Source organism: Oncorhynchus kisutch, linkage group LG1 (assembly GCF_002021735.2).
Source record: "Oncorhynchus kisutch isolate 150728-3 linkage group LG1, Okis_V2, whole genome shotgun sequence".
NCBI classification, from domain to species: Eukaryota; Metazoa; Chordata; class Actinopteri; order Salmoniformes; family Salmonidae; genus Oncorhynchus; species Oncorhynchus kisutch.
The window spans coordinates 6,719,085-6,735,526 of NC_034174.2; the positions used below are offsets into that span (position 1 = coordinate 6,719,085).

Below are 16,442 nucleotides of genomic sequence, written 5' to 3' on the forward strand. Positions count from 1 at the left end.
GGTAACATTGTGAGTCAATGGTCCCAGACAGTCCAAGTGATGAGATGATTACCTTGCTACCATTTGTCTCGTGACATTCCACACTAACTGTCCTAGCTAACTTTCTACCAGGCCCAGGCCACTCAGATACGCACACACGTATGCACACACACACACACACACACACACACACACACACACACACACACACACACACACACACACACACACACACACACACACACACACACACACACACACACACACACACACACACACACACACACGGGCACACACACTGACCTCTTTATTACGCTTGCGTCTGTGAGCTATATGGTATATGGCGGGTCAACAGATGGTATGGCAGACAGGCGGGTATACAGATGGTAGGGCAGACAGGCGGGTATACAGATGGTATGGCAGACAGGCGGGTATACAGATGGTATGGCAGACAGACAGGTCAACAGATGGTATGGCAGACAGGCGGGTCAACAGATGGTATGGCAGACATGCGGGTCAACAGATGGTATGGCAGACAGGCGGGTCAACATATGGTATAGCAGACATACAGGTCAACAGATGATATGGCAGACAGGCGGGTCAACAGATGGTATGGCTGACAGGCGGGTCAACAGATGGTAAGGCAGACAGGCGAGTATACAGATGGTATGGCAGACAGGCGGGTCAACAGATGGTATGGCAGACAGGCGGGTCAACCGATGGTATGGCAGACAGGCGGGTCAACAGATGGTATGGCAGACAGGCGGGTATACAGATGGTATGGCAGACAGGCGGGTCAACAGATGGTATGGCAGACAGGCGGGTATACAGATGGTCTGGCAGACAGGCGGGTCAACAGATGGTAAGGCAGACAGGCGGGTATACAGATGGTATGGCAGACAGGCGGGTCAACAGATGGTATGGCAGACAGGCGGGTCAACAGATGGTATGGCAGACAGGCGGGTCAACAGATGGTAAGGCAGACAGGCGGGTATACAGATGGTATGGCAGACAGGCGGGTCAACAGATGGTATGGCAGACAGGCGGGTATACAGATGGTATGGCAGACAGGCGGGTCAACAGATGGTAAGGCAGACAGGCAGGTCAACAGATGGTATGGCAGACAGGCAGGTCAACAGATGGTATGGCAGACAGGCGGGTCAACAGATGGTATGGCAGACAGGCGGGTATACAGTATATAGGCCGTTGGGTATAAACGTTTCTACACTGGGCCCCATTCAGATGAAGTTCCCATTGCTCCTGAAGCTAAAACACTTGACTCGGTAGTAGGACACTTTAAGAGAAGACGAAATGGTGAAGCTGAAGCAGGCCCCTTCTCACCTGAAACACAGTCAGCTGCTCCAGAATGATCTCCTCAGGTTCCCTGTTCTCTTTAGGAATAGACACCACTTTCAGCACCTGGCCATCATCTAATGAGCAGGGAGTAAGGGGAGGGGGGGAATGGAGAGAGGGGAGGGGGGGAATGGAGAGAGGGGAGGGGGGGAATGGAGAGAGGGGATGGTGGGAATGGAGAGAGGGGAGGGGGGAATGGAGAGAGGGGAGGGGGGAATGGAGAGAGGGGAGGGGGGGAATGGAGAGAGGGGAGGGGGGGAATGGAGAGAGGGGAGGGGGGAATGGAGAGAGGGGAGGGGGGGAATGGAGAGAGGGGAGGGGGGGAATGGAGAGAGGGGGGGGGGATGGAGAGAGGGGAGGGGGGAATGGAGAGAGGGGGGGGGGGAATGGAGAGAGGGGGGGGTGGAATGGAGAGAGGGGAGGGGGGAATGGAGAGAGTTGCCGAGTGATACATTCCCACATAGGTAATAACAATCGATTGCAGTTGATGTCTCTAATATACAGCTGGTGATCTTAATGGAACGGTGAGTTAAAAGTCCCAAGGTCACACCAACCAACCACCATTCCTGGCTGTGTGCTTCATGCATTGATCGATGCTGTGGTGTCATTGTTACATACTAGCTTCCTGCCAAGGCAGCAGATACTCTTCCTGGTGTCCAACAAAATTAAGGAAGTTTATGATAATTTTAAAAACATTACATTACATTCACAACAGATTTCACAACACATTAAGTGTTGTGCCCTCAGGCCACTACTCTGCTACCACATATCTACAAAACAACATCCATGTGTACATGTGTGTATAGTGTGTTTGTTATTGTGGTGTTTGTGTTCATGTTTATTTTGCCTATGTTTGCGATGCTTCACAGTCCCCTCTTTTGCATGCATGTGTGTGTGTGTGTGTGTGTGTGTGTGTGTGTGTGTGTGTGTGTGTGTGTGTGTGTGTGTGTGTGTGTGTGTGTGTGTGTGTGTGTGTGCTTCTTCAAGTTGAACTAGATATGTTACGCGTGTTGACCCAAACCTAATCTCATTGACAGGGATAGTGTGTGATTTATTTATTGAGTGAGAATATATCACCTCAGAGGGTAACCTTAGATTAGAGGTCATTCCCAGGGTCTGGGACCATCCTGACATTATCAAGAAGAGCCAACCCTTCCAGTCATTTATGTGTGTGTGTGTGTGTGTGTGTGTGTGTGTGTGTGTGTGTGTGTGTGTGTGTGTGTGTGTGTGTGTGTGTGTGTGTGTGTGTGTGTGTGTGTGTGTGTGTGTGTGTGAGAGTGCGCTTGCCCCTTGAACTCTACCCTTATGAAGTGAATCATTTTAAGACCGACACCCCTCGGCAAACACATTTCTCTCTACTCTGTGCTGAGGACATAGCTATGTGCTCTTAGAGGCAACCAAGCCTGGGTGAAGAGGCCTGGCAGTGTCAGGGTATTATATATACAGTTGAAGTCGGAAGTTTACATACACTTAGATTGGAGTCATTAAAACTTGTTTTTCAACCACTCCACAAATTCTGACATTTCACATTCTTAAAATAAAGTGGTGATCTTAACTGACCTAAGACAGGGAATTTTTACTAGGATTAAATGTCAGGAATTGTGAAACACTGAGTTTAAATGTATTTGAATAAAGTCTATGTAAACTTCTGGAAGTTTACATACACTTAGGTTGGAGCCATTTAAACTTGTTTTTAAACCACTCCACACATTTCTTGTGAACAAACTATAGTTTTGTCAAGTCCGTTACATCATCTACTTTGTGCACGACACAAGTCATTTTTCCAACAATTGTTTACAGGCAGATTATTTCACTTATAATTCACTGTATCACATGATGTCAAACAAAGAGGCACTGAGTTTGAAGGTAGGCCTTGAAATACATCTACAGGTACACCTCCAATTGACTCAAATGATGTCAATTAGCCTATCAGAAGCTTCTAAAGCCATGACATCATTTTCTGGAATTTACCAAGCTGTTTAAAGGCACAGTCAACATAGTGTATGTAAACTTCTGACCCACTGGAATTGTGATACAGTGAATTATAAGTGAAATAATCTGTAAACAATTGTTGGAAAAATAATTTGTGTCAGGCACAAAGTAGATGTCCTAACTGACTTGCCAAAACTATAGTTTGTTAACAAGACATTTGTGGAGTGGTTAAAAAATGAGTTTTAATGACTCCAACCTAAGTGTATGTAAACTTCCGACTTAAACTGCAGACAGTGTGTGTGTGTGTGTGTGTGTGTGTGTGTGTGTGTGTGTGTGTGTGTGTGTGTGTGTGAGACAGTATAACAGCTACTCGTGCCCCTCAGGGTGCCTCTATAAATCCTTACTAGATTTCTCCTACTGCATAAGGGCTGTTTGATAGGTTTCTCAATAGATTCCTCCAACTATTACACAGCACGGTCTTTTTAATAGCTTTTTCATTAGATTCCTCTTACTCTTTATTACCAGTGACTCTGGCTGATCCAGGGTTACCCAGTAACAGGGATACCGAGTAACTGCGGTATAATGTAGCCTGAAGAGTCTGAGTCTCTCTTGTCGTGAAGTTGTGTTGTTAGGTGTCAAGGCAACCCATGAACAACTCAACAAGACATTCTCTTACACGTTGGTATGTGTTCCAAGATAGAGGACATCATACTGTAATGGTATCTGGTACCTGTTTCTAGATAGAGGACATCATACTGTAATGGTACCTGTTCCTAGATAGAGGACATCATACTGTAATGGTATCTGGTACCTGTTCCTAGATAGAGGACATCATACTGTAATGGTATCTGGTACCTGTTCCTAGATAGAGGACATCATACTGTAATGGTATCTGGTATCTGTTCCTAGATAGAGGACATCATACTGTAATGGTACCTGTTCCTAGATAGAGGACATCATACTGTAATGGTATCTGGTACCTGTTCCTAGATAGAGGACATCATACTGTAATGGTACCTGTTCCTAGATAGAGGACATCATACTGTAATGGTACCCGTTCCTAGATAGAGGACATCATACTGTAATGGTACCTGTTCCTAGATAGAGGACATCATACTGTAATGGTACCTGTTCCTAGATAGAGGACATCATACTGTAATGGTACCTGTTCCTAGATAGAGGACATCATACTGTAATGGTACCTGTTCCTAGATAGAGGACATCATACTGTAATGGTACCTGTTCCTAGATAGAGGACATCATACTGTAATGGTACCTGTTCCTAGATAGAGGACATCATACTGTAATGGTATCTGTTCCTAGATAGAGGACATCATACTGTAATGGTATCTGTTCCTAGATAGAGGACATCATACTGTAATGGTATCTGGTATCTGTTCCTAGATAGAGGACATCATACTGTAATGGTATCTGGTATCTGTTCCTAGATAGAGGACATCATACTGTAATGGTATCTGGTACCTGTTCCTAGATAGAGGACATCATACTGTAATGGTATCTGTTCCTAGATAGAGGACATCATACTGTAATGGTATCTGGTTCCTGTTCCTAGATAGAGGACATCATACTGTAATGGTATCTGGTATCTGTTCCTAGATAGAGGACATCATACTGTAATGGTACCTGTTCCTAGATAGAGGACATCATACTGTAATGGTACCTGTTCCTAGATAGAGGACATCATACTGTAATGGTACCTGGTATCTGTTCCTAGATAGAGGACATCATACTGTAATGGTACCTGGTATCTGTTCCTAGATAGAGGACATCATACTGTAATGGTATCTGGTACCTGTTCCTAGATAGAGGACATCATACTGTAATTAGACAATAATAAATTCATAAAAAATCCTACAATGTGATTTTCTTGATTTTTCTTTCTAATTTTGTCTGTCATAGTTGAAGTGTACCTATGATGAAAATTACAGGCCTCTCTCATCTTTTTAAGTGGGAGAACTTGCACAATTGGTGGCTGACTAAATACTTTTTTGCCCCACTGTATATATATATACTATAAGTATTACATTATCTTACTGATAGCTCTATATACTATACTTATTACATTATCTTACTGATAGTATTATTACATTATCTCACTGATGGCTGTATATACTATCATTATTGCATTATCTCACTGATATATATATATATACACTATAATTATTACATTATCTTACTGATAGCTGTATATACTATAATTATTACATTATCTTACTGATAGCTGTATATACTATAATTATTACATTATCTTACTGATAGCTGTATATACTATCATTATTGCATTATCTCACTGATATATATATACACACTATAATTATTACATTATCTTACTGATATATATATATATATATATACACTATAATTATTACATTATCTTACTGATAGCTGTATATACTATAATTATTACATTATCTTACTGATAGCTGTATATACTATAGTATACTATAATATACTATAATTATGACATTATCTTACTGATAGCCTCATACTATATACTATTCGGTTTACTCTCTTACCTGTGCCCAGGTGCAGTACATCATACTGTCCATCCGCAGCGTCCACCCTATCCACCACTAACTTTCTCAGAGTGTAGGATACGTTGACCAGGGTAAAGACCGGGCGACGGGTGACTGGTAGGATGGGTTCCCACATCAGATGATGACCCCTCATGAAACTCACTACGTCATCAGGGAAGTCACGGGTAGACTTGTGGAGGGGGTCGTAGGTCACACTGGGACACTGGGGAGGAGGATATACAGAACACATCAAGTTGTTATTTTATTTAGACCATGTGATATCATTTATTAAAGGGGCAAATTGCAGTTTCTACATCCATTTTTTAAAACTTTGTAGTTAATGATACACTATGTATACAAAAATATGTGGACACGCCTTCAAATTTGTGGATTCGGCTGTTTCAGCAACACCCGTTGCTGACAGGTAGTATAGAAATCGAGCACACAGCCATGCAATCTCCATAGACAAACATTAGCATTGGTTCGCAAAACTACCTGTGAAGCTGTTCAGTGACTCTAATCAGGGGTTGTAGCCAAACCAGACGATGTGATGCTGTTCAGTGACTCTAATCAGGGGTTGTAACTAAACCTGACGATGTGAAGCTGTTCAGTGACTCTAATCAGGGGTTGTAACTAAACCAGATGATGTGAAGCTGTTCAGTGACTCTAATCAGGGGTTGTAACTAAACCAGATGATGTGAAGCTGTTCAGTGACTCTAATCAGGGGTTGTAGCTAAACCAGACGATGTGAAGCTGTTCAGTGACTCTAATCAGGGGTTGTAACTAAACCTGACGATGTGAAGCTGTTCAGTGACTCTAATCAGGGGTTGTAGCTAAACCAGACGATGTGAAGCTGTTCAGTGACTCTAATCAGGGGTTTTAACTAAACCGGGTTTCACTTCAGTTTTAATCATGTAACCACAAAACACTGACATCCCTGACCCTAACGACAACCACATTCAAGGAGCTATACGTGTGTGTGGTAATCTAGCACATTCAAGGAGCCGCTCCCCTGCCTGTAGTGTTCTCTAACGGGGGGGAGGGGGGGGGGGTTCAGCATGCCACTTCAGACAGAGCACTAAAACATAGTAAACATTCCCCTGAAGTCTTTGGCTGACAAGGTACAGCTTTCCCAGGAGGACTCATAGCCGAGGTGTTACGACAACCAGCCAGCAGTTAGCTCCCAACAGCTCTATCATCTTATTTAAATCAACACGCTGTCTGTCTGTCTGTCTGTCTGACTGTCTGCCTGTCTGTCTGTCTGTCTGTCTGTCTGTCTGTCTGTCTGTCTGTCTGTCTGTCTGTCTGTCTGTCTGTCTGTCTGTCTGTCTGTCTGTCTGTCTGACTGTCTGTCTGTCTGTCTGTCTGCCTGGCTAGCAATCTGTCTGCCTGTCTGTCTGTCTGTCTGTCTGTCTGTCTGTCTGTCTGTCTGTCTGTCTGTCTGTCTGTCTGTCTGTCTGTCTGTCTGACTGTCTGTCTGTCTAGCAATCTGTCTGCCTGTCTGCCTGTCTGTCTGCCTGTCTGTCTGTCTGACTGTCTGACTGTCTGACTGTCTGTCTGACTGTCTGTCTGACTGCCTGTCTGTCTGTCTGACTGTCTGCCTGTCTGACTCTCTGCCTGCCTGCCTGCCTGCCTGTCTGTCTGTCTGTCTGTCTGTCTGTCTGTCTGTCTGTCTGTCTGTCTGTCTGTCTGTCTGTCTGTCTGTCTGTCTGTCTGTCTGTCTGTCTGTCTGTCTGTCTGTCTGTCTGTCTGCCTGTCTGTCTGTCTGTCTGCCTGTCTGTCTGCCTGTCTGTCTGTCTGTCTGTCTGTCTGACTGCCTGGCTAGCAATCTGTCTGTTTATCTTTTTTAATAAATACTGTACATAAGCTGTTTACATTTTTTATTCAAAACAACTTAGGTGCATACATGTTTGGTGACACCAGTGAGAATCAAATCCATGATCCTGCTGTTGCAAACGCCATACTCTACCAACTGAGCCACACAGGACTTTCTGCCTGTCTGTCTGTCTGTCTGTCTTCCTGTCTGTTTGACACTGCTTCCCTATCTATCTATTCGTCCGTCCGTCCGTCTGTCTGTCACTTCCTTAAACAAACCCTCAGACAGTCCCTACTGAGAACTCACAGTGCCAGGTCGTGGATATGGGATCCTCCCCTTGTACTCCACCCAGCGGTAGTCGGGCCCTTCCTTGTGGGCGAACGGACCGTTGAAGGCTGCCCTGATAGAGGCCATGGAGTAGACACACACTGCTGACCCTCTGAATACAGAACTAAGGAAGAGAAGAGAGAGAGAGGGGGGGAGGGAAGAGAGAGAGTAGAGAGGAAGGAGAGGAGGGTGGAGAAGAGAGGAGAGAGGAGGGTGGAGAAGAGAGAGAGAGGAGGGTGGAGTAGAGAGAGAGAGGAGGGTGGAGTAGAGAGAGAGAGGAGGGTGGAGAAGAGACAGAGAGGAGAGAGGGGGGTGGAGAAGAGACAGAGAGGAGAGAGGAGGGTGGAGAAGAGAGGAGAGAGGAGGGTGGAGAAGAGACAGAGAGGAGAGAGGGGGGTGGAGAAGAGACAGAGAGGAGAGAGGAGGGTGGAGTAGAGAGAGAGAGGAGGGTGGAGAAGAGAGGAGAGAGGAGGGTGGAGTAGAGAGAGAGAGGAGGGTGGAGAAGAGAGAGAGAGGAGGGTGGAGAAGAGACAGAGAGAGGAGGGTGGAGAAGAGAGGAGAGAGGAGGGTGGAGTAGAGAGAGAGAGGAGGGTGGAGAAGAGACAGAGAGGAGAGAGGAGAGAGGAGGGTGGAGAAGAGACAGAGAGGAGAGAGGAGGGTGGAGTAGAGAGAGAGAGGAGGGTGGAGAAGAGACAGAGAGGAGAGAGGAGGGTGGAGAAGAGACAGAGAGGAGAGATGAGGGTGGAGTAGAGAAAGAGAGGAGGGTGGAGAAGAGAGGAGAGAGGAGGGTGGAGAAGAGATGGAGAGGAGAGAGGAGGGTGGAGTAGAGAGAGAGAGGAGGGTGGAGTAGAGAGAGAGAGGAGGGTGGAGTAGAGAGAGAGAGGAGGGTGGAGAAGAAAAAGAGAGAGGAGGGTGGAGGGTGGAGAAGGGAAGTGAGTGTTAACGTGGATCTGGCGGGTTACAATATCACAACCAGCCAAGTCTCTACAACCCTGACCCCTGTATAACCCCTGACCCCTGGGGGTCACTGCAGCACTGGGAAGGTGTGTGCACATACTGGTGGTGGGAGTGTAGGAAGAGGAAAACATCCATTTAACATCCTCTCAACTTTCCATTATCTTTTCTGGTGTTTCTCACCGAGAAGATGAAAAGCTGGTTCTGAGTGTACTTTTCTACTCAGACCAAATATTCAGTTATTGAATCATTTAACACATTTGTCTAATTCAACCATACTCTGTAATTTTGAATCATAATCTCGTCGTGTTTTGTTGGGTTTAAAAGCCCAAACTCACCTGGAGGTGGAAAACACTCCATAGATGATGGGGTTCTGGGAGTCTTTGGTCTCCAGCATGAAGACGTCCTCTGAAACACACACACAGTGGTGAAACAGAAATCATTGAAACGGAGATCGTCGAAACGGAGATCGTCGAAACCGAGATCGTCGAAACTGAGATCGTCGAAACAGAGATCATGGAAACAGAGATCATGGAAAAAACTGAGACCTTATTAGGCAAACATAACGATGTATACTCCTTTCAAGGTTATGGTACCAGTAGTCATGGGTAATTATACTGAAATGTTGGCAATCAAAATTAGAAAGTGAAACCGTGCAGCCTAACAGAGTGCACTAATTTGTTGGTACATTAAACATCAACTCAGCCGGGCAGTGTGTAAATTAAAAACATACCTAGTTCGTCAAATTGTGTGTCCAGTCCAGCTGGTCCTGGTACAGAACACACCAGACGGGCCTTGAGGAACGTACTCCAACGGTTAATCAGACTCCTCTTCCCTCCAACGTCATTCTAACGGGAGATACAGAGGAGGAGATCGGACATGAAACCAACATCTACATCACTTTCAATTAGGTGCTTTTAGTCTCACTAATATCAGTCAAATCAGTCACTGTAGGCTCTGCTGTTACTGTAGAATCTGCTGTTACTGTAGGATCTGCTGTTACTGTAGGATCTATTACTGTAGGATCTATTACTGTAGGATCTGCTGTTACTGTAGGATCTATTACTGTAGGATATATCACTGTAGGCTCTGCTGTTACTGTAGAATCTATTAATCAAATCAAATCAAATCAAATCAAATTTATTTATATAGCCCTTCGTACATCAGCTGATATCTCAAAGTGCTGTACAGAAACCCAGCCTAAAACCCCAAACAGCAAGCAATGCAGGTGTAGAAGCACGGTGGCTAGGAAAAACTCCCTAGAAAGGCCAATACCTAGGAAGAAACCTAGAGAGGAACCAGGCTATGTGGGGTGGCCAGTCCTCTTCTGGCTGTGCCGGGTGGAGATTATAACAGAACATGGTCAAGATGTTCAATGTTCATAAATGACCAGCATGGTCGAATAATAATAAGGCAGAACAGTTGAAACTAGAGCAGCAGCACAGTCAGGTGGAAGTTGAAACTGGAGCAGCAGCATGGCCAGGTAGACTGGGGACAGCAAGGAGTCATCATGTCAGGTAGTCCTGGGGCATGGTCCTAGGGCTCAGGTCAGTTGAAACTGGAACAGCAGCATGGCCAGGTGGACTGGGGACAGCAAGGAGTCATCATGTCAGGTAGTCCTGGGGCATGGTCCTAGGGCTCAGGTCCTCCGAGAGAGAGAAAGAAAGAGAGAAGGAGAGAATTAGAGAACGCACACTTAGATTCACACAGGACACCGAATAGGACAGGAGAAGTACTCCAGATATAACAAACTGACCCCAGCCCCCCGACACATAAACTACTGCAGCATAAATACTGGAGGCTGAGACAGGAGGGGTCAGGAGACACTGTGGCCCCATCTGAGGACACCCCCGGACAGGGCCAAACAGGAAGGATATAACCCCACCCACTTTGCCAAAGCACAGCCCCCACACCACTAGAGGGATATCTTCAACCACCAACTTACCATCCTGAGACAAGGCTGAGTATAGCCCACAAAGATCTCCGCCACGGCACAACCCAAGGGGGGGGGGGGGCGCCAACCCAGACAGGATGACCACAACAGTGAATCAACCCACTCAGGTGACGCACCCCCTCCAGGGACGGCATGAGAGAGCCCCAGCAAGCCAGTGACTCAGCCCCTGTAATAGGGTTAGAGGCAGAGAATCCCAGTGGAAAGAGGGGAACCGGCCAGGCAGAGACAGCAAGGGCGGTTCGTTGCTCCAGAGCCTTTCCGTTCACCTTCCCACTCCTGGGCCAGACTACACTCAATCATATGACCCACTGAAGAGATGAGTCTTCAGTAAAGACTTAAAGGTTGAGACCGAGTTTGCGTCTCTGACATGGGTAGGCAGACCGTTCCATAAAAATGGAGCTCTATAGGAGAAAGCCCTGCCTCCAGCTGTTTGCTTAGAAATTCTAGGGACAATTAGGAGGCCTGCGTCTTGTGACCGTAGCGTACGTATAGGTATGTACGGCAGGACCAAATCAGAGAGATAGGTAGGAGCAAGCCCATGTAATGCTTTGTAGGTTAGCAGTAAAACCTTGAAATCAGCCCTTGCTTTGACAGGAAGCCAGTGTAGAGAGGCTAGCACTGGAGTAATATGATCAAATTTTTTGGTTCTAGTCATGATTCTAGCAGCCGTATTTAGCACTAACTGAAGTTTATTTAGTGCTTTATCCGGGTAGCCGGAAAATAGAGCATTGCAGTAGTCTAACCTAGAAGTGACAAAAGCATGGATTAATTTTTCTGCATCATTTTTGGACAGAAAGTTTCTGATTTTTGCAATGTTACGTAGATGGAAAAAAGCTGTCCTCGAAATGGTCTTGATATGTTCTTCAAAAGAGAGATCAGGGTCCAGAGTAACGCCGAGGTCCTTCACAGTTTTATTTGAGACGACTGTACAACCATTAAGATTAATTGTCAGATTCAACAGAAGATCTCTTTGTTTCTTGGGACCTAGAACAAGCATCTCTGTTTTGTCCGAGTTTAATAGTAGAAAGTTTGCAGCCATCCACTTCCTTATGTCTGAAACACATGCTTCTAGCGAGGGCAATTTTGGGGCTTCACCATGTTTCATTGAAATGTACAGCTGTGTGTCATCCGCATAGCAGTGAAAGTTTACATTATGTTTTCGAATAACATCCCCAAGAGGTAAAATATATAGTGAAAACAATAGTGGTCCTAAAACGGAACCTTGAGGAACACCGAAATTTACAGTTGATTTGTCAGAGGACAAACCATTCACAGAGACAAACTGATATCTTTCCGACAGATAAGATCTAAACCAGGCCAGAACATGTCCGTGTAGACCAATTTGGGTTTCCAATCTCTCCAAAAGAATGTGGTGATCGATGGTATCAAAAGCAGCACTAAGGTCTAGGAGCACGAGGACAGATGCAGAGCCTCGGTCCGATGCCATTAAAATGTCATTTACCACCTTCACAAGTGCCGTCTCAGTGCTATGATGGGGTCTAAAACCAGACTGAAGCATTTCGTATACATAGTATACGTATACTGTAGGATCTGCTGTTACTGTAGGATATATTACTGTAGGATCTATTACTGTAGGGTCTATTACTGTAGGATCTGCTGTTACTGTAGGATCTGCTGTTACTGTAGGATCTATTACTGTAGGATATATTACTGTAGGCTCTGATGTTACTGTAGGATCTATTACTGTAGGATATATTACTGTAGGATCTGCTGTTACTGTAGGATCTATTACTGTAGGATATATTACTGTAGGCTCTGCTGTTACTGTTGGATCTATTACTGTAGAATCTGCTGTTAGTGTAGGATCTATTACTGTAGGATATATTAATGTAGGATCTATTACTGTAGGATATATTAATGTAGGATCTATTACTGTAGGATCTATTACTGTCGGAACTATTACTGTAGGATCTATTACTGTAGGATCTATTACTGTAGGATCTATTACTGTCGGAACTATTACTGTAGGATCTATTACTGTAGGATCCATTACTGTAGGCTCTGCTGTTACTGTAGGATCTATTACTGTAGAATCTTCTGTTAAGCCCTTTGTGATAATATTGTAGTGAATTCGGGGGGGTAGCCCCAACCGTTACGCCAAGAGGTCTGAACACTCTTGATGAGGTCGCTAGGTGTTGGACAAATTCCCTACGGTATATATCTGTTCTCCATATCCGGGACATGTACAGTAGTCCCAACAGGGACTTAAACCTGCGACTGTCAAGCCAACACCTTCACTGTTACGACAAGAGGTCTGAAACCTCAAGGTGAGGTGGTTAGGTGTTGGGCTAAAGTTGCTACAGTATCTGTCCTCCATATGGTCATATCATCCCCCTCACCTTGCAGACGCGTGCCACTCTGTTGTAAACCCTCTTGTCCCACTGGCTGGACTCTACAGCTGTCTCCTTGAAGAAGATATAGACTTTGTCATCGTCCACACTGTGTGTGTCTGGGATAGAGAAGGAACCCACAAACTCTGGCTCTGCGTGGACGGAAACAAATTATATCACGATGAGGACGTAAACTTCTACTCATTAGCTCACTGCAGTCTTGGAGGTTTGCTTTCTCAGTGTGTATATAGTGCTGGTTGCTGCTGTACACAGAGGTACGGAATATAGCTGTCTCACCATTGAGCCAGTGGTCCTGGTAGGCCTCAGTGCGTATATAGTGTTGTTTGCTGCTGTGCACAGAGGTACGGAATATAGCTGTGTTGGTGCCCATGAAATCCACGGATGTCCCAGCATACAAATCTCCATCTAGAGGTGAAATAGGGAAGGGGTTGACGTAAGAAATCACAAATACATAAACTCATTAAAAAAAAATCCTCTGACTGTGTTTATTTTCAAAAAACTTAACATGTGTAAATATTTGTATGAACATAACAAGATTCAACAACTGAGACATAAACTGAACAAGTTTCACAGTCATGTGACTAACAGAAATTTAATAATGTGTCCCTGAACAAAGGGGGGGGGGGTCAAAATCAAAAGTAACAGTCAGTATCTGGTGTGGCCACCAGCTGCATTAAGTACTGCAGTGCATCTCCTCCTCATGGCCTGCACCAGATTTGCCAGTTTTTGCTGTGAGATGTTACCCCACTCTTCCACCAAGGCACCAGCAAGTTCCCGGACATTTCTGGGGGGAATGGCCCTAGCCCTCACCCTCCGATCCAACAGGTCCCAGACGTGCTCAATGGGATTGAGATCTGGGCTCTTCGCTGATCATGGCAGAACACAGGAAATCAGGAAATCACACACAGAGCGAGCAGTATGGCTGGTGGCATTGTCATGCTGGAGGGTCATGTCAGGATGAGCCTGCAGGAAGCAATATACCCTGCGCGAATCCGACCATCACCCCTGGTGAGACAAAACCGCGACTCATCAATCAGTGAAGAGCACTTTTTGTCAGTCCTGTCTGGTCCAACGACGGTGGGTTTGTGCCCATAGGCAACGTTGTTGCCGGTGATGTTTGGTGAGGGCCTACCTTACAACAGGCCTACAAGCCCTCAGTCCAGACTCTCTCAGCCTATTACGGACAGTCTGAGCACTGATGGAGGGATTGTGCATTCCAGGTGTAACTCTGCATTTGTTGTTGCCATCCTGTACCTGTCCCGCAGGTGTGATGTTCGGATGTACCGTGAGGACGATCAGCTGTCCGTCCTGTCTCCCTGTAGCACTGTCTTAGGCGTCTCACAGTATGGACATTGCAATTTATTGCCCAGGCCACATCTGCAGTCCTCATGCCTCCTTGCAGCATGCCTAAGGCACGTTCATGCAGATGAGCAGGGACCCTGTGCATCTTTCTTTTGGTGTTTTTCAGAGTCAGTAGAAAGGCCTCCTTAGTGTCCTAAGTTTTCATAACTGTGACCTTAATTGCCTGCCGTCTGTAAGCTGTTAGTGTCTTAACGACCGTTGTTCCACAGGTGCATGTTCATTAATAGTTTATGGTTCATTGAACAAGCAGCATGGGAAACAGTGTTTAAACCCTTTACAATGAAGATCTGTGAAGTTATTTAGATTTTGACGAATTATCTTTGAAAGACAGGGTCCTAAAAAAGGGACGTTTCCTTTTTTTGCTGAGTTTATCCCTGTTACATCTTTATAATGTATTTTTCATAACTGAAGTAAATGGCTGAACACAGCGATCAGTCTGGTTTACGAGGCTAAGAGTAATTAGGGTTGGTTTCATTATTTCGGAAACTATTACCTCAGCACTCAGTGTGCAGTTATATCCTAACGCAACAGACAAACATGTTCAAAATATATTCTTATGCCATATATTGTCTGTCATATATTTATGACAGTGTATTGTTTATATACTGGTAAATATATGGCCTGTGTGAGTATAGAATTCAGCTGATGGATCTTGCGTCAGAGTAGCCTGTATTTATGAACCATATGTTTTATGTACTGAGGTCCGCTGGGATTCACGTCCACTTCAAAACTACGTGATGACAACTAAATCATGTTGTTCACTCGTTCCCTTCATGGTTCCTTTCCTGGTTCCCTTCCTGGTTCCTTTCCTGGTTCCCTTCCTGGTTCCTTTCCTGGTTCCTTTCCTGGTTCCCTTCCTGGTTCCTTTCCTGGTTCCCTTCCTGGTTCCTTTCCTGGTTCCCTTCATGGTTCCTTTCCTGGTTCCCTTCATGGTTCCTTTCCTGGTTCCCTTCCTGGTTCCTTTCCTGGTTCCTTTCCTGGTTCCCTTCATGGTTCCCTTCCTGGTTCCTTTCCTGGTTCCCTTCCTGGTTCCTTTCCTGGTTCCCTTCATGGTTCCTTTCCTGGTTCCCTTCCTGGTTCCCTTCCTGGTTCCTTTCCTGGTCACACTATTTCTGAAGAGTGTCATAATTGTTCTCGAGACTGGTAGGGTGGGTTTGATTCCTGCAACATGTATACCGAATATACCCTTACAACAAACAACAACAAAAAAACTTGAAAAAAATCACGTGGAAAAAAAAACACGTACGAAAAACGGTGGTTGTCGGACACGTGCTAAAATAAGAAACATCTGTCACATGACTCGGACACATGGTTTCTCAACATTTCACATGTGATATTCTAAGTTTCACACTTTAGTAAACGGGCAGGACTAGAACCTGGGTTTCCGACATCTTGACCAAGAGGGTCAACACTGGTGACCATTAGACCAAGAGGGTCAACACTGGTGACCTTTAGACCAAGAGGGTCAACAGTGGTGACCTTTAGACCAAGAGGGTCAACACTGGTGACCATTAGACCAAGAGGGTCAACACGGGTGACTATTAGACCAAGAGGGTCAACACTGGTGACCATTAGACCAAGAGGGTCAAGACTGGTGACAATTAGACCAAGAGGGTCAACACTGATGACCATTAGACCAAGAGGGTCAACACTGGTTTCAATGTCAGAATATTGACTGTTCAAAATAGGTCTGTCAAATGTTTTAAAAAGTGTTGTCGATATAATCTCAGGATATGTTGTGAGTAATCGTGAATAATCGCAGATTAAGAATTTTATGAAATTGAGCTGAAATTGATTTTGTCCAAACTTCAATATCAACTTGTTTTGGCATTGCTTTGTTGTTTTTAGATGTATAG

General features: G+C 45.0%; 1 protein-coding gene across 1 annotated transcript in view; it reads right to left on the bottom strand.

The window, feature by feature from the left end:
• LOC109882361 (semaphorin-3D) overlaps positions 1–13,633 on the bottom strand; it is a 33,884-nt gene extending 20,251 nt beyond the window's left edge. The window contains exons 1-7 of the mRNA XM_031803201.1: positions 13,501–13,633; positions 13,213–13,355; positions 9,632–9,746; positions 9,237–9,306; positions 7,924–8,068; positions 5,802–6,024; positions 1,321–1,409 (exon numbers count right to left, since the gene is read on the bottom strand). Of these exons, the coding sequence (XP_031659061.1) occupies positions 1,321–1,409; positions 5,802–6,024; positions 7,924–8,068; positions 9,237–9,306; positions 9,632–9,746; positions 13,213–13,355; positions 13,501–13,594 (879 nt within the window). The 5' untranslated portion in view covers positions 13,595–13,633. The remainder of the gene's footprint in view (positions 1–1,320; positions 1,410–5,801; positions 6,025–7,923; positions 8,069–9,236; positions 9,307–9,631; positions 9,747–13,212; positions 13,356–13,500) is intronic.
• Between the last annotated feature and the right edge of the window lie 2,809 nt (positions 13,634–16,442).